Source organism: Penaeus chinensis, chromosome 36, assembly GCF_019202785.1.
Source record: "Penaeus chinensis breed Huanghai No. 1 chromosome 36, ASM1920278v2, whole genome shotgun sequence".
Classification (NCBI taxonomy): Eukaryota; Metazoa; Arthropoda; class Malacostraca; order Decapoda; family Penaeidae; genus Penaeus; species Penaeus chinensis.
In genome coordinates this window covers 27,292,746-27,320,245 of record NC_061854.1, presented here as the reverse complement: position 1 = coordinate 27,320,245, position 27,500 = coordinate 27,292,746, and the positions used below count along the sequence as shown (strand labels likewise).

Here is a 27,500-nt window from a genome sequence, read left to right as displayed (position 1 = left end):
GCATGTCAAAACTTTGATACATAATCTTAATGTGTTTACGTAAAAAATAATTATTTCACGGCGTGTGAAAAGTCATCTAAACGCTTGTTTGTTCACCCAGAACTTGAGTTGCTTTAAGGAAGAAGAACCATCTAGAAAAGAAAAGAAAAGAAAGATAAAGAGAGAGAGAGAGAAACACGAAATCGTATATTTGGTGCTCTATATGATAATGATTCTTCAATAAATTTCCTTCACTTCGCGACTAATCCTAATATATGCTAAACATGAAAGAAACTATGTCCGTATGACGTCATAATGACATATGGGAAATTCGAGGCTGCCAAACGGACATCTTTTTTTCAAGATGACGCAAGGCAATTTGAAATTATAAATCGAGGCCGCATCATTGGGATGAGGGAAAGTAATTTATCTCCCAGTAAAATATCCCGAGCGCCAGGTATCTCCACCTCGATGTTATACAGATGAATAAGGTGGGAGGAGGAGGGCGCGGTGAAGCCACGCGTACACGTGCTTCTGTACGCCACGTGGAAGCTATTTATACATACTTACACACACACACGTATATTTCACTGACCCGCACAAGACCATCTGTCGTGTTGCTCATAATCTGGTGGCTTGCGGTGGGATCAAGAACCTCACAACGCCGATGCTAATTCATCTACCACCACGCTACCAATTCCTCTTCTGACCCACACCATGTCTGTCCTACTATTTCGTGCTGACCACTCACGCCTGTGCTACTCTCCTGACGAGGTCCCTCACTCTACTCCGCCACACTCCCCGATCCAGCTTACCTGCCTCGCCAAGTCTTCGCGAACGCTCGTCAGCACAGCCATGAAGTCACAGTTCTACCTACCTACTACCAATACTTCCTTGTTACTATTAAAAATAAGTGTACCTATTAGTGCTAGATTAACTATTGCCCTCCCTTTACCCACCCTCACCTTGCATACAAGTTGCCTTCTTCAAATTCAAGTACACGCCACTCAACGAACACACACTACTAACTCTATAATACCTAACTTGTTTTTTTAACACAACAAACGAGATCAAACCTAAGTGACACACACTCTCACCTCACACCTTGTTCCCCACCCCTACCATCCTGTAATTGGTGTATTGTGTTATTAGTATTTATCTGTCTATTATCATTTTTATCTTCAGATCGCACAGTTTGGTATATATTGTTTCTCTCGGAACAAATGATTACCTTCGAGTTTATTTAATTATTGTTATGTTCGGTTGTTCTCATCATATCATTCATGTTTATTGTTTTCGAATGAATTAAATCATCTATTTTTTCCTCTCATATGCTATGCCTATTAGTAACAACTTTTAATTTTAAGCCCGGCTCATGGCCGCAAATGAAGGAATCCTGCGCCTGCCGCACCGAAAAATTACGGACGCTTATACGATTGTAGTGCCCGAGACGCGCACTGTTAAAATTAAGTTCAGGCCAAGCTGCCGTGTTTCCGAAGCATAAATACTTGCCTATTTAGCCCAAAGATATGGAATTCTTGTCCAAATAATGTTTCTCTCTTCAATATGATGGCACTCCACTGAACTCGCTAATCCTAACAAATCCAAAGTAATTAACACCTCACTTGATACGTTACCCTTCTTTTGTTGTTATAATTACGCTCTCATTTTCCTTGCAACTTAGTAAGGTGATTGACAAAAGTATTATTATCCTCCTTCTTAGCCCTTTTACTGGCCTGGTATACTAATATTTCAGCCTCTGAAGATGATTGACCCTCCTCGCTACTGAATGATGCACCTCAGTAAGAAGCCCTCGCCACACCTACTACCCTAGCACGCGACGACCCTAGCGATCATCGGATCTCCAGGAACCATATGTAGATACCGAACAAAACCTGTATCCCTATACGCTTGTGCAGTATTTCAAGCGCTGCAGACGAGCCTTGCGCATGGCCGAGCGATGTCAACAATACGTAGCAAAACTTCACACCTTCACCCAGACACGAGGGTCTCTTGGAGGGTCTGATATCATTCTTCAACAATAAACCAGCCAGTTACGACTCTTTCATTGACACGTCCAAGACAATCTCTCGCTTACATCTGGTGACAGCGGTGTTCCAACTTCTCGCCTCGTTCACACACACACACACACACACACACACACACACACACACACACACACACACACACACACACACACACACGCACATGCACACGCACACGCTAGACATCTAAGGTCATGTAGCACTATAGTTAATGTTAGTGAAGGGTGTTTGGGTTAGTGATTAGTTGTTAAAGCTGGGTTAAAGGATTGGTGAGTGAATGGGTTAGGGTCGGATGAGGTAATGTAAAGGATTAGATCAAGTGAAGGATATATATGCGTTTGAGGAAGGAGAACAGGTTGTCAAAGCAGAAAGTGTGAGATTCTGTAAGGATGTCTGATAAGTTGGGATGTCTATGTAGGGAGGATAGGTGGGAGAAAGTAGAGGTACGGGCTGCTTCAAAACGTGGGCATGACAATAGAATATGTGGAACTGAAAGAGGAACATTACATAAGGGACATAGGGGTGGATCGGATTGTGACATTAGATAGGAGTGTGTTAGACGGGTGTGGCCAATGCGTAAGCGGGCGAGGGCCGTCTCCGATGGAATGGAGCTGCCCAGGAGGAGATTGACAGTTTTACAGTATGTAATTTATTAGTGTGTAGACTTGACCAAAAAGATTGCCATCGATTATACAAGAAGGTCTTAAAGTGTGGGTAATAATCCGTGGCTGGGATATGTGAGAAACGTGGTTGGTTTGATGTGGACATAGCAGCGTAGCGTGCTGGAGTATCTGCTTGTTCATTGCCGGGGATTCCAACATGGCTGGGTACCCAGCAAAATTTGATTGTTTAATGACGTGTGGATAGGTAGAACAACCAGTTCTGCGTCTTACGAACAAGGGGGATCGTCGTGTGTATTGACTTTATGAGAGTTAATGAGTTACGGGAATCAGTAAAAATTGTATAAGAGGAAGAGGGTAGTGAGTATATGTGTTTTAAGGCAAAAAGGAGAGCATACAGTTCTGTAGTAAGTACACTGGATTCAGGTGGGAGGGGATATTTGAAAGTACGAGTTGGGAAGATTACTGCAAAACCAGCACCGGAGGTGGTTTTAGAGCCGTCAAAAATACTGGAGGAATGAGTGGAAGCATGGTCAAGGAAATGGGTGAGAAGGACAGTAGGAGGAATATTTGATTTTGGTGGGTCAGGGTAGACAGAGGAGCAAATATGGGGGCAAGGTATAAGCCATGGAGGGACTGAATGGACAGAGAACGGGAGGAGTCGGAGATGGGGAAAAGGGGAATGGAAGAGAAGATTATCCATGCGAGTGGAGAAAGGAGTAGGTAAACGTGGAGAAGAAGCAATGGTAGGAAGTAGGGATCGTGGGATAGTTAGTTTAGTGAGGGGAAGTTAGTGGAATCGAGCATAACATCGGAGAGAGAGGAGGGCACGGCGTCGAGAGAGAGATGGTATGCCTAATTCAGTGTACAGGCTCTAAACTGGAGAGGAGCGGAAGGCATCTAGGGCTAAGCGAAGACCACAGTGGTGGATTGTACCAAGGTGAGCAAGGAAAGAAGTTGAGGCAGAGGAGTAGATATGGCATCCATAATCTAGAGTGGAGAGGATTAAGGTGACATGAAGATGAAGGAGAGTTTTTCGATCTGAGCCCCAAGATAAATGGGATAGGGTTTGTAAAATTCGGAGACGGCGACGAGCTTTTTCTTTGATGTAAAGAATATGGTCTCGCCAGGATAGTTTGGAGTCAAAAATGACGCCTAGGAATTTACCAGAGGAATGGTGTTGAAGTGGAGTGTCATATAAGAAGAGTGAAGGTAGAGGACCTACACGTGTGCGAGAGAAAAGAATGGAGAAAGATTTGGAGGTAGAAAATCGGAAGCCATGGTTTGTGGCCCAGGAAGAAACTGATGATATTGCAGATTGAAGAAATTGGTAGAGATTTGGTATGGATGTGCCAGAGGCATAGATAGTTGAATCATCAACATAGAGTGATGACCGGGCTCCTGGTGGTAGAACTGAGGCAATGTCATTTACAGCAAGAAGGAATAAGGTGGTACTAAGCACACTGCCTTGTGGGACACCTTCAATTTGAGGAAAGAAAGATGATGTGGCAGAGGCAATTTTGACCTGGAAAGTGCGTTTGGAGAGGAAAGACTTTATGAAGACACCCATATTTCCACATATGCCTAGAGAGGACAATTGTTGGAGAATATGGTACCTCCATGTCGTATCATATGCTTTTTCTAGGTCAAACAACATAGCTAGTATGGATTCATGGCGTGCAAATGCGGATGTAATATATGTCTCAAAATGAGCAATGGGGTCAGCTGTGCTTCGGGCACGGCGAAAACCAAACTGGGAAGGTGAGATAAGATTGTGGGATTCAAGATACCACATTAAGCGGAAGTTAACCATTCGCTCTAGTAGTTTGCATAAGCAGCTAGTTAGTGCGATGGGGCGATAGTCTTGAGGAAGGGTACCCGATTTATTGGGTTTTAGGAAAGGGAGGATAAGAGCTTCTCGCCAATGAGAAGGAAAATTTCCTGATGTCCATATGTGGTTGTAAGTTGTTAATAGGAAGGATAATGAGGAAGATGGGAGTTGTCGGAGCATACGGTAGTGAATACTGTCAGGGCCTTCATGAGTGTTGCGGCACGATTTTAGGACAGCATTGAGTTCAGAGGAAGAAAAGGGAGCATTATAGGACTCAGCAGAGGATAGGGTGAAGGTAATGGGGGTACGTTCCCTGATGGTTTTAATAGAAGAGAAGTGTGGAGAAAGGTGAGAGCCACTACTGACCTGGCTGAAATAGTCACCTAGTTCATTAGCGACTTTGGGAGGATCAGAGATGAGGGTATCTCGAATATGGAGGACGGGGGCTGGATGGGGGGGATGTTTATGGATCCGGCGCCAAACATTTGAGATAGATGTAGAGGATGTAATTGAGGAAACATAATTTCGCCAGCTATTGGTTTTATTATTTCGGATTGTACGACGAAAACAGGCAGATGCTCTTTTAAAGGAGATAAGAGCTGATAGTTGATGAGGGGTACCTCGTTTGTAGGGGTACCTCGTTTGTAGCGGTAACTGTTCCAGGCTGCATGTTTTACACGGAGTGCTTTAGTGCAATCAGAATTCCACCATGGAACACATTTGGAGGTATAGGGTCTTGAGGTTCGAGGGATAGCTGTATGGGCAGCTCTTAGGACTGTAGTTATGAAACATTGTATCATTTCTGATACGGATGAGAGGGATGATGGAGGGGTATGAATAGTAGAGAGTGAAGTGAAAGTATGCCAGTTAGCTCTATCAAAGCACCAGCGTGGGGAGTTGGGAAGTGGTACTTATGAAGTTGGAGAAAGGAGAACTGGAAAGTGGTCGCTATAGGGAAAGTGGTCTAGAACTGACCACTGGAAATCTAAATGAAGGGAAGGGGAGCATAGAGAGAGATCAATGCATGAAAAAGACTGCGTGCGTGTAGCAAAGTGTGTGGGGCGATCTGTATTTAGAATAATAAGATCAGCTGTAGATAGGAAGCGCTCTACAGCTCGGCCACGGGTGTTAGTGATAGAATCACCCCAAAGAGTGTGGCGGCAGTTAAAATCACCTACTATGAGGAAAGGTGATTGAAATTGGGAAATTAGGTTTTCTGTACAAGGGACTGTGGTTTGAAAGGGAGGTATGACATAAGGTGTTTTTTGGTTGATAAGTATAGACGAGACATAAAGGGAGTGTGGGAAGAAACAAAATGATAATTGGGGATTGGTATTGGAGAATGTGTAAGAAAAGTTTCTTGGAGGCATATAATGGATGGGTTATAAGAGGAGAGGATATGTCGGAGGTCAGGTCTGTGAGAGCGGAAACCGCGAATGTTCCAATGAAGGATTGTTATACTTTCGTTGATTTAGTGGCAAAGATTGCAGTGCTTGTTGGAGAATTTGAAGGGGAAGGTGCTAGAGGGTGGGATAAAGAATGAGGTTGGGGAGGTGGTGTTGTATCAGGAGGGGTGTCGGGAGGTAGAGGGTCTGGGGAAGAGGGTATTTGTGACATGAGGGATTCACGTGTGTATCCCGGAGGGAGTGGAGGGGATAGAGGGGATGGTGGGAGGGTTAATACAGGTAGGGGTGGAGTCGGGGGGGAGGGGTTGTTGGGATGGGGTAGGAGGATTAGGTGTAGGGAGAATATGAGTAGGAGGAGGATGGATATCGGTAGTCACTTTGAGTGTGGAGGGAGCGGGAATTGTAGAATTTGAAGGTGGATGAGTATTAGTTTGGGATTCTAATATGTAGTTCTGGATATCTTCAAGAGTTTCTGTAATGGGGTTGGTTGTAGAGTTTTGTGAGATAAAGGTTTTCTTGTGAGGGGGGGAAGATAAGTCTGGTGTCTGATAAATAGGGGCAAAGGAAGGTGGAGGTGATTGTGAGGTAGAGGAAGAGGGGGTGGAACGTTTATTCTGTCTGCTTCGGGTAGTGCGGGGAGGGAGAGGGGAAGGTGTTGGGGCTGTAGTAGAGATTGGGGTGTCTGGATTTAGGATAGCAAAATAATTTGATTGGGTAGAGATTGGAGTGTCTGGGTTAAGGATGGCAAAAGAGTTTGACTGGGGAAGGTAGGAGGTAGAAGAGGGGAATTTAGATGGAGGGGGGTTGGGTTTAGGAGAGGGTGTAGGAGCTTGGGAGGTATGGGAATTGGCAGAGTGAGCGACATTACTGGAGTAGGGGGTAAGTGAAAAGCCTTGTCGACGTGCTTCCTGTAGAGTGAGTCCAAGTCTGAATCTAAGAGTTGCTACCTCAGACTCAAATTTGTAGGTGGGGCAGCCTTTATAAAATACATTATGGGGGCCGCCACAGTTTGCACATGTGCGTGATTGTGCAGAGCAATTTGATCGAGTATGGCCAGGTTGGGCACATATCGGGCATCTGGCTGTGGAACGGCAATGTTTGGCAGGATGTCCAAAATGCCAACAATTTTGGCACTGACGAGGAGGAGGTTGGTATGGTCGGACAGGTAGGGATTCCCCACCTATGTAAACATTTAAGGGAAGGTCATGTCTACGGAAAGTAATTTTGGCAATGTTGATGGATTTCTTGCGATTTCCTCTGGGAGGAATGGAGTAGCATTGTACATATGTTGCATCATAGTCTGTGAGACAAGCGAGTGAGTCCTCTCCACAATCTGACCATTCTTTGTCATGGATTGGGCAATCTGTTGGGGAGATAGAGACAGTTCCAGTGCAAGTACTGAGGGTTGGATGAGGTTCTGTAGGGATGGGATTACCACATAGATCAGTTAGTTTTGTTAATGCTATAGCTTCGTTTTCAGTTGTTACTGTGACGAGACGGGAGTGGTCGCGTCGGCTACGGAAAGAGACTTTGCCTACTTGTTTTTGGAGGCATTGTTGGAAGAGGAGGGTGTTTTGAGAGTAGGGAGCTGTGGGAGGGATCACGAAAAATCGGTCCCATTTGGCTAGGCTAAATAGAATATTTAGGATTCTTGTAGAGGTGGGGGTAGTAGAAGTGCGAGGACGTGTGGAGGAGGGAGTAGTGTTGAGGGGGGTAGTGTTACGGGGAGGTGGGCAATAAGGTTGTAAGGTAGTAATAAGGGGAGATGGGATGGTTGATGAAGAAGGTTGTGGGAGTAAAGGTGTTGAAGTTGAGCATATTGGGAGAGTAGAAATGTCTCCTGGGGGTTGGTTGTTGATTATGGTTGATACTGTACTAGTATGCATTGATGATGGGGGAGTTGTTGCAGTGTTCGGAGCCGTGGTCAAAGGGGAGCCGGGATTGGGGCTATTTGATAAAGGGGCAAGCCTCATTGCCCCTAATAGTGGGGTTACGTCTTCATTATTGGCCATAAGCCTGGAGTATATTGGGGAAAAAAAAACAGTCCACCCCTCAGGGTCCCCTTGAGGGCTAAGGACCAAGTATGGCAGGGGAATACCGTGCCCATGGTTCCATCAGGCCGTTCAGGACTGACACAAAGTCAGCCTTTCATCCTTTCAGCACGGCTCTCACACCTTAAGAGGTGGATAGTAGAAGGGATTGGTGAAGAAACTGAAACGAAAAGTATAAGTGGGAAAAAAAGACCATGCAAAATTAGTTGAGTCAATGGCTGAATCTCAAGGTTGAGGAGTTCCCCATCATTGGGTCTCAGTCCCGTCTCCTAAGCCCCCCCACGACAACAACGGGCAAAGGATTGGGGGGGAGAGGGAGGGAGAGAGATAGAGATATAGAGAGGGACTTAGAGAGAGAGAGATTAGAAGAGCAAGTATTATAGTAAAGAAATTATATTTCTATAGATATTTCTTATCATCTACAAAATGTAATTCCTAATATTATAATACACCGATTCAAATATAATGTAGTTATTTCTACAACAGTTATAACTTCTTTAGATTATTCAGATTTCGAGTTACGCATCATTCATAATGAAGAATCTCACTTCTCCTTACCGATCCCAACCTTTAGAGTATTCTGACAGGATTTTCCTACTCCCTAAAAAAAGAAAAGAAAGGAAAAGAAAGAAAGAAAAATAAGAAATCTCTATAAAAATCCTATCCAAAGCTATATACTTGTTGCAATTTTCCGTCGCTGAAATACTGATATGGCCTAATTCAGATAAAATAGGAACTCGACAACTACGAAAATGGCCAAGGAATAATGGAAAGATGGAAACCTCTTGCTTCTATATTCCGTTTCCTTTTCTTTTTCTATTTTACTGTCCACTTCTTCCAAATGGGTTTATATTATGTTTAGCATAAGAAGTCATTGCTTTGAACCGATCACTTATACTTGTCTTCTTGCTTGTTACCTCGAGTACTATTTGGTCTATTTGCTCTGGAAGTGCATCCAACATCTCAGTTATGTACTGTCGATCTGATGCATCTGAAGTACCCCTTACCATCGTCTCTTTTACATTGCTAATGAGCTCACTAAGATAGTCTTCAGTAGCCTTGCGATTTGGGTTCCTTGCAATCTCATTGATTCGCTCAATGTGGCTGACAATTGTCTTGATGTAAATAGCCATTTGCTTGGTGTGGTAGTCAGTTTCTTCTTGTAGTGTTTCCATAAGTTCCTCCATATTCTGCAGGCTTGATTTTGCCCCTTCGTATTTGTCTCTCATCTGTTCGTTTGTGATATGTCTTTTTTCTTGTCTGCTTTCGATTGTTTCGTCTTCCCTCTCGTGGCAATTCTTGCTGCAAGGACAAAAGTCACAAGGTTCTTCTCCCCTGGGACACCAACAACTAAAAATAGTGCAAGGGTATACACATGTCTGCTCACATATGGGGCAGTTATGGGCGTGAGTGAAACGCCCGTTGATGGGAAATCTCTCTTTCACAGTGATTGTCTCTTCACGTTCAAATTCCTCATTGCGTTTAATGGCAGTATAGTATTCTTCATACAGCTTTCGATTGTTCCTACATTGCAACAGGGCCTTCACTTTATTGTTTATGTGCCTTTTCAACATCAGCAATGATCTCTCAAGATTCATCTTCTCTTTAATGGCTTCTTTGCACAGCCTCAGACTGCATGGTTTAGCGACCAGCATGTCTTCGAAAAATTCTTCATACTTGCTAGTAAGAATTTCCCATTGCATTTGGCTAAGTTTTGCTTTTTTTCCTTGGTTACTACAATACAGAACGCCATTATCAAAGGTATATAGTTTATCTGCTTTGATATTCATATCATCTAAGACTTTGCTGACTGCTGGTGTATCATCGTCAGTGTGTGTTGCCAGAATCTTAGTGATTTTAACTGTGTCCTTTCCAAACAATGACTCGAACTCCGTAACAATTTCCTTTAGGTAAGCATGAGACCTATTGATTGTTCCATTGACAACAAAACCGAGGCAATGGAGTTCACTGATTTCAAATGTCTCGTCTGTTAAGAAAACTTCCATTTGTTTCTTTATCCTATGCTGCTGTTCACTCCCCCTTGTGTCCCCTAGCCCTGGAGTGTCAATGATTAGGTAGTTGCAATCGACTGTCATCCCGGGTTGCTGATAGATGAGATAACCAGTCACAAACTCTGTCTGGCTTTCAGTCTGGGTTTTCGGCATGGTGCCTATTTCATCCTTTACGGTATATCTACAATTACCCTCAAATTTGACTTTCATAATGTAGTTAATCATCGCATTCAACAGCCTGGTCTTACCGGCTCCTGTTTGGCCAATCAACAGGAAGGCTTTGGTTGGTTTCGTATTCTCCTTGCCAATGGCGAGTATTTTGATTTGGTTCCTTTCGTCAAGTTTCTTCAGTTGTGTTACTGGTTGATTGAGCTGTAGTCCATATTCATTGGTCATAACATACTGATATGCCAACATGACACCATTATTAGGATCAGCCATCTTGCTGGGTACCTGTAAAAAAAACAGAGAAGATAAAAATAAATATATAACAAACACACACACACACACACACACGTATCTATTACACATATAGATAAACAAATATACACTGTACATAAATTGCATACATATAAACAAATGCATATCTATATAAATATGAATGCACGCCCCCCCCCCCCACACACACACACAGCGGTAGACTAACATGGCCGTAATTATGTTTATTATCAAACGTTTCGAAGATTAATCATATATCCATCACCAGTGCTGTGATAATGAACCAAAGTAATATGCATTATATAAGAGGGAAAAGTGGTTCTCTATATCAACAACGGTGCATAAGAAATAATTCGAACTTTCATAAGAAAACAAGAACAATAATAAAACAAACTGTAAACAAACAAAGACATAATAAGAATATATAGTGAAGAAAATGATTAAAGACATTACAAAACTAACCAATATATGATAAAATAACAAAGATCTTTCTAAGTAAAAAAAAAAAAATCTCAAATCAACCTACTGTATCAACCATTAAAAGGGATCATAGATACGTAAAACTAACATTTATGGGGGAATTAAGCTTAGAAATCAGAAAACAATTGAAAATACTTTTACAATTATATAGTTACTCTCAAATAAAATTCACTTTTATCTTCAGCAACTGTAACACTATTGCAAACCTTTAAAACAGCCTACGAGATGGCACTTTGATTTGTGTTTCAATGTTGTATATCTATTTAGCTGTCCTGACTACCAAGTCAGGTACAGCTACACAGAAAACGTTTGTTAAAAAAAATGCTAAACGTTCTGACCACAACGATACTTTTTGAAATACAGATGTTAACGCTAGGAAACTGTTGGTACTCCTCATTCCCCCCTACTTTTGGGTCTGAGTGGCATATCACGAATTAACAGGCTATCAATTCGCAGGTAATTTATGTTTTAATGCTTTGTCACTGATCAATTGGCTTTCTTATACATTTTTTTTTTTAAATGTTGGGTCAATTGTCATGCTGCAGAAAAAGACAAGTGGCATAGCCAGACAATTGATTTGACAGGTCCTACTCACAAGCATTATTACTATTATATTACTTATTGACTGTTGACAAATTCCAGTAAGATCAAAATTTGGAAAAAAGATACTGGTAATACATTCAAGTTTAATATTTTGTATTTCCACCCCCTGCTGCCAAAACACAGTTAATCAAAGCGCCAAGGCATAGATGGCACTAACTCGGCTGTCAAGGCACGGCCTTCACATCGCAGGCATTCCCATGCTTGGAGGGCATTATTTACGACTGCCACACGATTGTGAGTGTGGTCTTGCTGCATGTATTTTGACATGGCCGTCCACGCGTTTTCAACTGGGTTTAGATTCCTTGACAACACGAATGGCATGGATAGGGCTGCTGTCTGGACACACCAATGCCCTAACTGTTGGTAGGAAAACTCAAGGATTTCAACATATCTGTTGCCAGTATATCGGCCAGGGCTGTCATCCGTCATTTCCCCGACACCACTCGCATGCATCCACCCAAGCAACCCTGCGGTGATTCGGCCACTCCTCCTGCTCGCGATCTCTCTCTCACAGACACACATACACACAGACATAGACAAAGACACGACAGACAGACACACACTTTATTGTAGAGTAATGATGAGGTGTGGTAAGAAGAGATGCAATGATCACGAGTATATGCATATGCATTTGTAAGTGTAGAGATATATATGTGACAAACGTGTAATGTAGAATATAGTAATATGATATAGATATAGCTGGGTTACACACACACACACACACACACACACACACACACACACACACACACACACACACACACACACACACACATATGTGTATGTATATTACGTATATATACATACATACATACATACACATATACAATATATATATACACACATATACGAGTATATGTATATATATATATGTACGTGTATCGTATACATATATATGTATATATGCGAGTATATGTATATATATATGTATATACATACGTATACATACATATATATATATATACATATTTATACATATGTATACATTGTCAACAATACGTAGCAAGACCGGATGGTAATCTGGTCTCGCTACGTCCAAGCAGCTGCCATTCTCCTTTGGCAGGACACAGATATCGCCTGGCTTTCTCTTTCGCACAGGAATAAACATCCGCCCTCGAAGGAACCGCCGCATAAAAGGGCACGTGCGTAAGACGAAGGGGGAGACACGGCAGACAGGCCAAGCCACACAGGGTCCAGCTCCACCACCTCGTCCTCCTCCCGGGGACACGGGGGTTTCTTAGGGGTCTCGTATCTATCTTCAACAATAAACCAGCAAGCTAAGAACCCTTTCATTTGACCGCCCAAGACCATCTCACCTACACTTACTGGTGGCTTTCGGTGGTCACTCGTTACATACATACATACATAAATACATATATATGTAATAATGTTTACATACATAACATATATAAATGCATATATATATATATATATATATACACACACATATAATCAAACCTACAGCCCATTGGTGGTGACTGTGTGACGGCAGTCACGGCAGAGTAGCGACGGCAACCCGGGTACCCTGACCCACCTAATTCAGGGGTAAACCACCTGTGTGTATGTGTTTGGTGTGTATATGTATGCATATGTATGTGTATACATATGTATATATGTACATATAGGTATATGTATATATCATATACATATCACAAACACACACACACACACACACACATATATACATATATATACATATATACATACACACACATACACGAACGCACACGCGCGCGCGCATCTATACATATATGCACACACACATATATATATGTATATATATGTATATATATTACACACACACATATATATATGTATATATATGTATATATATTACACACACACACACATATATATATATATATGTACATATACATATATACATATACACTCATAAATACGAAAACACACACACACATACACGCACGCACGCATACAGGTATATATATAATATATATAATATATATATATGTATATATGTACATATATATTGTATGTATATATATACATATATACTGTATGTATATATATAATATATAATACATATTTATATATTATATATACACATATATATACACACTATAATACATATATATATTATACATTTATATAAATATATACAGTACATATATATGTATAATATATATATATATATATATATACATATATATGTATACAACATACTCCCCTGCCAGCTCATAGCCTCTCCATCATCAAGACTTCTACAGTGCCTCCTCGTGGCCACCCATAGAAACTAGGTTCCTTGCGGTCCTAGGCTGAAGTGTGGAGGCTCTTGGAGCAGCAGGAGGCCCTAAAGGTACGGAGCTATGGCCCACCGGCGTGTGGATACGCCCTGGCTTCGTACTAACTCCTGTCCCCCGCGCCCCCTGGGGTTAATGGGCGGCTGTTGGGAGGCAGGCCTTGCCAGTCGGCCCCCCCGAGATAACCACTGGCAACGACCAATATAGTTGTTGATGCTGGGGAGAGGGCTAAAGTCCCTCCTACCCAGCAAGTATGGCGGGCTGTGGGTCCCTCTGGGTTGGCGACCGCTGGGACTCGGGTTGGGAGGGTGGGTTACCCCCAATCCCAGCTGGGTCCCAGCGGCCGCCAGCCTGGCGTGATGCTTGTGGGGGAAAGCCCCAGGGAGCCCTGCAGGTGGATTATGGGGCCTGTAGCCAGCCAACCTCCTCTATATGGGGCGGCGTCAGTAGGGGTGGCAGAGGTGGCGCCCACCCGGAGTGACTGCCCGAGGTTAGACCTCAGGCGGACTGTCAGGGTGGGGGCTTGGAACATCCGTTCCCTGCGACAGGACGATCGGTTACCACTACTATCGAGGGAATTGAAACAGCTGAGAGTAGAGGTGGCTGCTCTCTCGGAGGTGAGAAGACCTGGCAGCGGCATGATTAGTGTGGGTGGCTACACCTACTACTGGTCGGGCTGCAGCGATGGCCACCATCTCCAGGGAGTAGCCATAGCCATCTCCAGCAGACTTCAACCCTTGGTAGTTGAGGTCACTCCAGTGGATGAGCGTATCATGGTATTGAGACTGAAGCTTTCATTTGGCTTCATGTCTCTTGTTGCTGTATACGCTCCTACGGATGTATATAAACTTGAGGTGAAAGAGATGTTTTACGCCAAACTTGCATCTGTGGCAGACAGATGTCCTCGGCGAGATATTCGTATTGTTCTAGGCGACTTCAATGCGGTATCCGGCTGTGATCGAGCTGGCTATGAGATGTCTGTCGGTCCTCATGGCTCAGGAGCTGATGCTGGCAGCGAGAATAGCCTCCTTTTCCGTGACTATGCTAGGTCCCAGAAACTGAGGATTTCTGGCTCCTAATAAGCGTTTTGACCCGCATCGTTGGACTTGGTACAGCGGTACAGGTAGAGTGGCCAAGGAGATCGACCACATCCTCGTTAGCACTCGATGGAGGATCCTCCAGAACTGCAGGGTGTATCGAAGCGCTGAGTTCTGTGGAACTGATCATAGATTAGTTGTGGCTACTCTCCGGGTCCACTTTAGAACCCCCCTTCGCCCAAATGAACACCCTAGGGTGTTTCATTTGGACAGATTGAGGGAGGACAAGTGTACCTGGGGGTTTGCCAAGGCTATCTCTGGTAGTCTCACAGCACTCGAGGGCCAGACAGACCCTGTTCTTATGTGGGATACCTTCAAGCGTGAAACGCTTGATGCAGCTCAGGAATCCATTGGTGAACCCCCAAGAACAAGACAAAATTCAATTTCGCAGGAGACACTGGAAGCCACAGATGCTTGTCATGCGGCTCGACTGTCAAGGGATCGCAACTTGCACCGCTCTCTGGTGCGCAGGACTAGGTCACTGTTGAGAAGGGATAAGGAACAGTTTATCAGTAGTCTTGCAGAGGAGGTCGAAAGCCATTTCCTTGTAAATGACCTTCGTCCTGCATACCAAGCTCTGAGAAAGCTGAACTCCAAGCCCCCCTCACAGACGACTGCAGTCCGCTCAGCAAGTGGCCAGATAATCTCAGATCCTGATGGGGTGCGTGTGCGTTGGGCTGAATATTTTGAGCAGTTGTATAAGGTTGATCCACCAACAGTTAACATGGATGTGGGTAATGTTGAGACTCCTCTGCCAGATCTACCCATCAGCGAGGATCCACCCTCCCTGACCGAAATCAGGGGGACGATCTCCAAGCTGAAGAGTGGTAAAGCAGCAGGTGTTTGTGGCATCCCAGCCGAATTGTTAAAGGCTGGTGGAGAACCTATGGCAAGGGGCTTGCATGCAGTCCTGTCTGCCATCTGGCAGACTGGTACCTATCCCCCTGACCTGCTGAGGTGTGTGGTCATCCCTCTCTGGAAGGGGAAAGGGGATCGGTGGGACTGCAGCAATCACCGAGGCATTACACTACTCAGTGTACCAGGCAAGGTACTCGCGCACATCTTACTGAGACGTATCAGGGACCACCTGTCAAGGCACCAAAGACCGGAGCAATCTGGTTTCACTCCTGGTAAGTCCACAATAGACCGCATCCTGGCGCTTCGAATCATTTTAGAGCGCCGTCGTGAGTTCGGACGTGGGCTGCTCGCAGCCTACATCGATCTCAAGAAGGCGTTTGACACGGTGCTTCGCAAATCCTTCTGGGAGATCCTGAGACTAAGAGGAATTCCAATAAGGATTATTGGACTAATAGCAAACCTGTATACAGGCACTGAAAGTGCTGTAAAGTGTGGTGGGGGCCTGTCGAGCTTCTTCCCTGTTAGTTCAGGTGTGAGGCAAGGCTGTGTTCTTGCACCAACACTTTTCAACACTTGCATGGATTGGATACTGGGTAGAGCTACTGTCCAAAGTCACTGTGGAGCAACTCTGGGCAATATCAAGGTTACAGATCTAGACTTTGTCGATGATGTTGCCATACTCTCTGAATCTCTGGAAACCTTTGTGGCGGCTCTTGATGCATTTAGCAATGAAGCGAAGCCCCTGGGGCTAGAGGTCTACTGGATCAAGACCAAGATCCAGGATTTTGGGGGCCTGCTAGGAGATACGTGCTTGCGGTGAAAACATCGAAGTCACAATGAGCTTTATATACCTCGGTAGTGCATTTCACGACTCTGGGCTGTCAGACCAAGAAGTCAGTAGACGGATTGGCCTGGCAGCAGGGGTCATGAAATCTCTCGACAAGAGTATTTGGAGATGTCGGTACCTGTGCAGAAGGACCAAGTTACGTGTTTTCAAGGTCCTGATACTGCCAGTTTTACTCTATGGTAGTGAAACTTGGACACTATCTTGTGCTCTGGAATCTCGTCTTGATGCCTTTTGTAACAGATCCTTGCGCCGGATCATGGGGTACAATTGGCGGGACCATGTGTCCAACCAACGGCTGCACCGTGAGAACGGTACAGGACCTGTTACTTGCACAATCCGTGATCGCCAACTCAGGCTATATGGCCACTTGGCCCGACTCCCACAGGATGATCCTGCCCATCAGGTTGTCTCTGTCCGAGACAACCCTGGGTGGAGGAGGCCTGTGGGACGACCGAGAAGGTCGTGGCTTGGGCAGATCGATCAAACCTGTCGTGAGGAACTAGAGATGGGCCCCTGCCTGGCGGCTCGCCATGAGGGATCGAAGGGTGGATGCGGCTATGCGCCCCTGCCGGCGTTAGCTCCAAAATAATGATGATGATGATGATACAATATACATATATATACATATACATAGAAACACATGCATACAATCACACCCACATAAATAAACACACACACACACACATATATAGTTAAACATTATCTATACACACACACACACACACACACATATATATATATATATACACACGGTGTTTATATATATATATACATATATATATATGTATATATTTACTGTATGTATGAATAAATATATACATATATACATATACATATACATAGAAACACATACATATATACAATCACACCCACATAAATAAACACACACACACACGCATATATAGTTAAACATTATCTACACACACACACACACACACACACACACACACACACACACACACACACACACACACACACACACATATATATATACACATATATATGTATAAATATATAGTGTATGTATGAATAAATATATACATATATATTATATTATATATATAGTATATATATAAACAATATATATATATATATATATATATATATATATATATATATACTACACACACACACACACACACACACACACACAAACATATATTGTATGTATGAATACATAAATACATATATATATTATATATTATACTATATATATGTATATATATTATATATATACACACAAATAATATATGTGTATATACCTATATATATATTCAATATATACATATTTATTTATCCATACAGCACACACACACACACACACACACACACACACACACACACACACACACACACACACACACAACCACACACACACACACACAAAATACAACCATACATACATACATATATATACAAATATATATGCACAAATGTATACATATATATATATATATATATATATATATATATATATATGTGTGTGTGTGTGTATAGACATTTGTGTATATTTTTGTATGTATCTATATCTATCTATATAACTATATACATATATATATATAGTTATATAGATAGATATATATAGATACATACATACATACATACATACATACATACATATATATATATATATATATATATATAATACATACATATAAACACACACACACACACACACACACACACACACACACACACACACACACACACACACACACACACACACACACACACAGGTTTCTTCAACAGCCATTTAATCCACTGCAGGATCTCAGTTCACTATTTAGAGATTATTTGTCAGTGCCATCCTTCCCTGGCACTTATCAGCCGCAGTTTGACGCGCTAACACTCCGGGTACGAAAATGGAGGGCCTGTTATCTCTCTATCTATCTATATAGATATACACACACACAATGTAGCTGTATACTGTAGCTAAATCATCATGCTATTGGTGCTTGAATTGAACGATTGCCGAAGTTGATTTATTATAACGTACTCATGAGAGATGGAGGCTTTTAGTGGGTTAGAGCATCGAATAAAAAACTCATCATTAGTTAGAAATTAGTACGATATGTTCGAGGCGAACTTCATCTATTACAAATCACAAGTGGTAACGGTATAAGAATGTATACCAATAAAACCCATTTTCTCTCGTCACACTGTACACTATTTGCCAGTTACTAAAACGTCAATAGATTCGGCGCCTGAACTATATATATTTTGAATATTCGTAATCTCAGCAACTTACCGTTTTCTAACTGTGATGTCGACAAGCTACCAAAATTATGTTTCACTGTGGGTCGCCTTCTCTCTCACTGGTTCTCAGAAAGCTGGCACCGCGCTAGTACCTGTGCACAGGGATAGAACGCGTTACTGTAGGTTACCGGTTTCAGAATTATGCCAAATGTACGATTTTATGGCTTGAGAAACGGGGCAGACAACACAGTAATTTTGAATGAAATTGCTTAAGATTATGAAAATGTTCTTATTCCTACTCAAGACAACCATTACAATAACGATCAAGTATGTTTAAAAAACAGACACTGTTTCATATTTAGAAGTTTCTGAACTCTCTTCTGCTAAAACGTTTGAGTCACATTTTTGCCTTCCACCCCCACCCCGCGCTCGATCGCTCTCTCTCTCTGTCCTCTCTCCCCCTCTATAAACACACTCATTCATATATATATATATATATATATATATATATATATATATATATATATATATATATATATATATGTAGCGGGGCGTAGACCAAGTAGATTTTTATGTATCTGGTTGAGTTCGGGCTCGACCGAGAATAAGAATAAAACTATTCAGGAAAAGATTCGTCTGCAGTGAACAGATGTAAGGTTCCAGGCCTACGTCACGCTGCCACCACCCGATTAGTAGGTTCGGGAACCGTGTGTGTTGTGTATGGGGGTGTGAATGTTGTATGAGAAGAGGGTGGAAGGAAAATACAGAATGTGTGTGCTGAATGTTGGATGTGTAAGTGTGTAAATGTGAAAAGGGAGATAGCGTAGGCTGAGCGTCTGCGTGGACGTGTATGGAAGAAAAAGCAAGATCATAGAATTCTTCCTCTTCCCTTCGGATTGAGCATCCACCTGCTGGAAGTGGGAACCCAGGTGTAGCAAAGTTATGATCTATTCTAGAATATCAGCTTAATATACTGATTCATCTAGCCTTTTTACAGCCTTTCAGGGTTGCGAGGTAGAGTAACCAGCAATGTGCTGTTTAGGAGACCCAAGTCCAAGAACGTTAAGCATTCAGCTTTAGTCAAAACCAGAACTTAACACAGATGTCGTTTGTTTTCCTGACTGGGACTGAGTGAAAGTTCTATGACGGTATGATGTTTATTTAAAAGGTTACACTCATTAGGGAGGTCTACAAATGATTCAGTCATGAGAAATTGATAGTTGCGTACATCACCAATTTAATCACAGCGGGGGTGATGTACGTGGAAATCAACACCAGATGTTAAAAAAAATAACTCACGAACATTTACCCCTAAGTTGGCGTCCCAACTCGTAAGTATTTTTAATCAAGGTACTAGCACACACACACAAAAAAAATACACTAACCCTAATTTAAACAAGTTAATCCCCAACCCAGAATGGAGATTAAAAAGAATAGTGCTGAGGAACTCTGAATAAAAACACTTGTGTAACGAAAGGAAAACGTGGTGTAAGAAACAATTTAGCGTCGGAAGCCAAATCGAAAAATAAAACACCACAAGAGCATAGATCACGAAGACTGCCTGAACACCCACAAGGTCAGGCAGGAATCGACCAAGGCAAAGTAAAACAAATAAACAAAACGGCAAAGACAAGCTAAAACGGCCCGAAAAATACGGGCGAGAATGTGGAAGATCTTTCTCCCAGGAAGTACGGATCCTCAAGCTGGGGGAAAGGAAAAAGAAACAAAGAAACAACCAATCGTAAAAAACAACAACAAAAAAACTAAGTAATAACTTAGCTTAAAAATAGGAAATGGCACACTGGAGGTACGGATCCTCAAGCAGTGTTCCTTCTAAGTGAGTGGTCCTTTTTATGCTCTGACCCTTGTGAAATCAAAGTGCTGCTTTGGATTTTCGTGGAAGAGAGTGCACGCTGCAAATAGTAGTGCAGTATGATACACGCTAAAGTCCAACAGAGACCAGGTGTGTTCTACACACAACCATAAGAATACTTAGCTTTCAAAACAAATCACGGATTCGTTAATCCTGGCGTGAAGCGAGGTAAATTCACAGCAAGGTAAATCCAAGACGAAGTAAATCCAAAGCGAGCACAATACCGGGAGCGGAACCACTGTCCAGCATAGAAGTCAGGACCGAACTGTCTTCCCCATAAGCATGGCGCGAAAAGAAAAAGATAGGCAAAGCTTTGGAAAACCAACCTGATAGTTCGGTAGTCCAAACAACCCAAAGGACCCGAACTACCATGAAAAGAGAGAGGGGGAGAAAAACAAACAGCCAAAATATGTAACAACTATTACTCTCTTCAGGGGTTATATTGACACTTTGGAAGCGTCGCCAAAGAGATAGAATATAAAAAAATTATAATAAAGGAAAGAATACATAGGAAAACTAGCAATGTACAATTTGCGTGGAAATTGTGCATTTGGGGCTGTAACTCTCTACGGTATTGGACTTAGAAAATAAATAAATCTTATTTTTTTTCCTCGGAGACTTCAACTCCATCCAAGTAACGAGACTTGGTTTAAAATACGTTCTTCGGTTATTTTTATAACCATGTTCACATTAGTTCGTAAGACTGTCTTTTGGCGGCTCGTATGGCTTTGGTCACGGATTATGAAGTCGCACTACGAGTCACGTGGGCGAGGCGTAAATGGCGGGTGAAGCACCAGCCTCGTGCGGGTGCACAGCGAGTGCGCTCGCATCGTTGGTGGAAGCGGAGCCCGGGACGTTTCATCCCAGTCAAAGGCAGCATCGTAGAGTTCCCCGCGTCCTTTTGTTCCGTGGTAGAGGAGGCAAGCATATGGCCTCAACCACTCGGCGCCCGAGGACGATGTCAGTCCAGGCGAGATCGACCTTAGAGTTGGCGAGTGCGCAGCCGTACACTACAATATATAAATATATATATACATATACATATATATATATATATATATATATATAAGAATGTATACTTATATATGTGGGTATATATATATTTATATCTATATACATATATATATATATAAGAATATATGTATGTGTGTGTGTCTGTGTGTGTATTTGTATATATAAAAATATACAAATATATATATGTACAATATATTTATGCATACACATTTATATATGTGTATACATATATATGTATACATATATATACATATTTACACACATATTCCCTCTCTCTCTCTCTCATCCTTTTGAGATGTAAGCTTTTGTCTCAATAAACTTGTCAAACCAAATCAAATCAAATCTCCCCCCTTCCCTCCCTCTCTCTCTCTCGCCCTTCCCAATATCGTTCGCGTTCTCTGTGTCCGACCAAAACGTTTTGCGTAAAGGCAGCTCAATGTTGTTCTCTCTTCCCCTCCTTCCTCTCTCTTCTCCCTCTTTCTCTCTCTCCCTTTTTTCTCTCTCTCTATCCATTACAATAAAACGTTTTAGTGATGCTTTATTGCTCCAAAACGTATTTGCTTGACCTTGACCTGAGAAAGAGAGAGAGAGAGAGAGAGAGAGAGAGAGAGAGAGAGAGAAAGAGAGAGAGAGAGAGAGAGTGAGAGAGAGATAGAGAGAGAGAGAGAGAGAGAGAGAGAGAAAGAGAGAAAGAGAGAAAGAGAAAAAGAGAAAAAGAGAAAAAGAGAAAAAGAGAAAAAGAGAAAAAGAGAAAAAGAGAAAAAGAGAAAAAGAGAAAAAGAGAAAAAGAGAAAAAGAGAGATAGAGAGATAGATAGAGACAGAGAGTGAATAACCTAATTCTGATGCTAACCCTAGCATCATAGTAATTATTTTCAGCGCATGTTGACAGTGTAAAACACAGACATTGCAATCATATTGTAATCATTAACATATTGATAAGGAAAGCATAGTTAGGAAATATGATACAAAACTTACGAGATCTCGCTACCGTGTTGCACAGCTAGGGACCACCATGAGAGAACCAGATGATCACATTGAAGTTTTCCATTGTAACAGTACAAATCCATAAATTGAAAACAGGAACTCATAATGGAATAACTAAACGATATTGGCATAGAATAAGATGTGTATAACAGAACAGATACCTTTGCAAACGTATGCAGAGTCTTAAACGTTTTTGATTATCTTCTGCTAAACCGTTTTGGTCACATTACCTTCTCCTTACCACCACTTCTCTCTCTCTGTCTCCCTCTCTCACACACACACGCATATATATATATATATATATATATATATATATATATATATATATATATATATACTATATATATTTCTATACATATATATTATATCATGTTAAATTATAGTATATATATAATAAAATATAAGAAAATATAATATATATGTGTAGAAATATATATAGTATATATATATACTATATATATTTCTATACATATATATTATATTATGTTATATTATATTATATATATATATATATTTAAATATATATATACATATATATATATATCTGTATGTATGTATGTATATATATATCATGTATATGTATTATATATATATTATGTTTATATATACATATATATAACATATACACTACACACACACACTCACACATATTACAGCATACACACACACACACATATATATACATATATATATATATATATATATATATATATATATATATACGTATAAATATGCATATATATTTATAAACATTATATATATATATATATATATATATATATATATATATATATATATTACACACACACACACAGTGTGTGTGTGTATGTATGTATGCGTGTATCTAAGTATGTATATATATGTGTATATATATATATATATATGAACCGCGTTCATGTTGACAATTGTATAAAAGGTATGAATGAGAATGAATATCTTCACAATACAAGAGATGTATTTGACCGGTTTCGACTATGTCTTCGTCAGAAATTCATGTATTTCTGACGAAGACATAGTCGAAACCGGTCAAATACATCTCTTGTATTGTGAAGATATTCATTCTCATTCATACCTTTTATACATATATATATATATATATATATATATATATATATATATATGATAAATATATGTGTGTGTGTAAATAGATAAATAGATAAATATATACATATATATAGATATTTAAGTATGTATATGTATGTATATATATATTTATATATTTAAATTCGTACATATATATGTATATATATATATATATATATTTACACACACACACACACACATCGAAGTCACAATGAGCTTTATATACCTCGGTAGTGAATTTCACGACTCTGGGCTGTCAGACCAAGAAGTCAATAGCCGGATTGTCCTGGCAGCAGGGGTCATGAAATCTCTCGACAAGAGTATTTGGAGATGTCGGTACCTGTGCACCACACACACACACACACACACACACACACACACACACACAGAGGGAGAGAGAGAGAGAGAGAGAGAGAGAGAGAGAATCCTTGTTTATCAGTAATCGCAAATGATTTTAGTTAAATTACAGATGTAGATAAAAATGCAGATGTCGAGATTACAAACAGCTACTATTCTAAATCTATATCGTAATGACACGAATTATTCTTTGTATGCAACTTGTTATATACAGCAGCTTCAATATGCTTCGATTTTGTGTGTAAAACGTACACGTAAAAACGTAAAACGTTTTGTGTGTAAAACGTGGACACAAATGGACGCTCAGTAACACCTCAGAACGTTTGGGTTCAGAAGCTGCTACTTCACTTCTCCATGTTTTGGTGCAGACCTTCCTGTTTACTCTAGAAAACGCTTTTATGAAAGGCTCCAGGGAAGATCAGTTGTTTTAAGAGGAGTGAGATAGATAGGTAGATAGATAGATAAATAGATAGATAGATAGATAGAATAACGCAATTCTGATGCTAACATTAGCATGCACTGATTCCTCCCTAAGTGACCTTAATATCCACTTCTAATAAAAATATATATACATATAAAAATAGATAGATATAGACATGAATATGTCTGTTATTAATAAACACCCACATACATACACACACACACACACACACACACATACATACTTATATATACACTTAATTTCCTAGAAGGGGATACCATTCATCTTTCAGTTGCACTTGTTATGCATAGGAATGGAAGTAAAGGACAATTAAATACATTTCATTCGGTGTTCAAGAACAAAAGGAAATGCACAATATGTAATTCCAACATTCAATTTCACATTCTAATTTCCCCGCTGATATAGTGAAGATAATCTAAAAACAGTATTATTACGAATAATGATTGACGCTAACATTATAACGAAACATGAATATTTGGGTATTATATAGTACCACGCTACTCATATATATATATATATATATATATATATATATATATATATATATATGTATATACACACACACACACATATACACATACGAGTATTTGTGTGTGTGTGCAATATATATATATATATATATATAAATATATATATATAAAGGTATATATGTATGTTCGTCTTCTACGTTTCCTTGATGTTTCTCCATGATGCTTGAGGGTGAAGAAAACACCGATGAAATCTAAAGTAGGTTCATTTGCGATCAGCTCTGACAAAATAAATACAGGACTCTTCCTGTTCCTCTGCCCCACACGCCGGGCTCCGTCTGCGACTGTCTACTGCCAGACGTGTGACTACAGAGACAAACTAAAATGTTGTACTCTATAACATACAGAGATTCTCACTCTTTCATATAGGTGATATGCTACACATCAATATAAACTAATCATATTCTTCTATATTTAACATTGTATAACATATCACACAAAAGACAGTGTATAATATATAATCACATAATTATCACTTACTACGTACGATAATAATGGCATCACAATCCCGTATGCACTGGCATCACAACGTGGCACTCACAACTCACATCATTGTCATAACTCACTTCATTACACAACCCACATCTCCCTCCCCCCTTTACGTTCACTAGCGGGAGTCTTGAACAGACTTCAACTTGAGACGTTCCGAACGTCGAGGTTCAACAGGCATAGATGGGGTGGAAGATCCTGGTGCGTCGTCTTCCAAATCTGTCGAGTTTCCAATCTTGAGCTGTGTAGGGGGCAAGAAACGTCGATTGCGTCACAATATACGGCCACTTGGCAGCCTGATGTGATAATCACAAGATTTGCCAATACCCATGATAGTGCCGACCTTATCCCAACGCTTGGATGTGGGATCCTGGATTCGCACCTGCGCCCCAATCTCTAACTTGGAAAGGGAGTGGGCACGCTTGTCATAGCGGGTCTTCACGTCCTTGGCCCGTACTGCGGCACGACGGTCGCAGTCCTCGGCCTTGGTCTGCCACTCCTTCATGAAGGCACTAGAGTGGGCAGGCATACAGGAGCGAAGGGGCATGCCAAACAGAATCTGCGCAGAAGATTGACCAGTGAAGTTTGGGGTGTTACGTAACTCCAGTAATCCTCTGTCAAACTCCTCACTGTCAGTATTTCCGTTGGGTGCTGTCTTCATGATCAGATACTTGACTTTCTTTACAGCAGCCTCTGCATGCCCATTGGACTGTGGGTAATGGGGGCTGAAGTTTGGTTGCAAAATTCCCGGCTGGAGAACTGAGGTCCGGTATCAGTACGCAGGCGAACTGGCACACTCAGATCACGGAACATGTGCCGGAAGAATCTGATCGTCGAAGCACTTGCATTAGTTCCACATGGGATGACAACAGGCCATCCGGAGAGTCGGTCAGCATACACCAAGAAGTATTTTCCAGCAACACTGAAAAAGTCTGCAGACACAGACATAAATGGTCTTGTGGGTTTGTCATCCAACATCAGTGGCTCTTGTTGCTGACTAGGCTGTAGGCGCTGGCATGGCTCACAGGCACGAACAGTGTTTACAATGTCTGCATTAATGCCTGGCCAAAAGACTGTCTGCTGTGCACGACGCTTTGTTGCTTCCACGCCACAGTGGCTTTCATGCAGGCGAGCTAGGGTGCTACGACGTAAAGAAACAGGGACAACCACTCTAGGTCCATACAGCACCAAGTCACCATCGTTGTACAACTCATTGCGAATCTTCCAGTACGGACGCAGGGCACTTGGTAGGTTGTAGCGGTCCTTGGGGAACCCTGACTTCACATGATGAAGCAGCTCCTCATAAGAAGCATCCTTGGAGGCAGCTGTATGCAATTCTTCCATGAAGAGATCCTCTTGTTCGTCTATGGCTTCTGATGCTTTAGTAGACTGAACAGCCTGCAGAGCTACAATCTTGACGGAAGTGTCCATTTCAGCATTGAAGGCACCATCTTCCAACGTTGGGCGACTTACAGGTGACCGGGAAAAGTCATCAGGGATGCACAACTCCTTATCTGCACGCCACATTGCGGTAAAAATGTAGGGCGCAATCTTGTCTTTCATGCGCTGGAGGCGAGGGTTTTCAATTGCATCCAGGGAATAATGGTTCAAAATAGGGACCAATGGACAGTGATCCGTCACCACACTAAAGTGCTGGAGTCCACGAAGATAGAACTTGCACTTACTGATGGCCCAAACAACAGCTTGCATTTCCAATTCGACAGTCGCATACCGTGTTTCTGTATCTGTCAAGAAACGGGAACCACATTGCACCATCTTGTATCTCCCAGCACCGTGGTCCCGCAACAACACATAGCCAAGGCTGTAGAGTCTGGAGGCGTCGGTCTGCAGAATGGTGGGAAGGGTTGGATCAAACGTCGCAAGTATGGGGGGCCCTGACAAAGCTTGTTTAGTGTCATTAAAAGCTTTGGTGTGGTCTGCTGTCCAAGTAAAAGCTCTCTTCGGGCTCATCAATGGGCGGAGTGGGGCTGCAGCAGTCGAAATC

At 41.5% G+C, this 27,500-nt stretch overlaps 1 protein-coding gene across 1 annotated transcript; it reads right to left on the bottom strand.

The window, feature by feature from the left end:
* Positions 1-8,547: 8,547 nt before the first annotated feature.
* LOC125044755 lies at positions 8,548-18,878 on the bottom strand. The gene is made up of 2 exons (XM_047641662.1): positions 18,777-18,878; positions 8,548-10,397 (listed from the first exon to the last, which is right to left on the bottom strand). The coding sequence occupies exon 2, from the start codon at positions 10,383-10,385 to the stop codon at positions 8,754-8,756; it is 1,632 nt and encodes a 543-aa protein (XP_047497618.1). The 5' UTR covers positions 10,386-10,397; positions 18,777-18,878; the 3' UTR covers positions 8,548-8,753.
* Between the last annotated feature and the right edge of the window lie 8,622 nt (positions 18,879-27,500).

Coding starts and splice junctions, on each gene's coding strand:
- LOC125044755 (XM_047641662.1), bottom strand. CDS start 10,385: ATGGCTGATCCTAATAATGGTGTCATGTTGGCATATCAGTATGTTATG.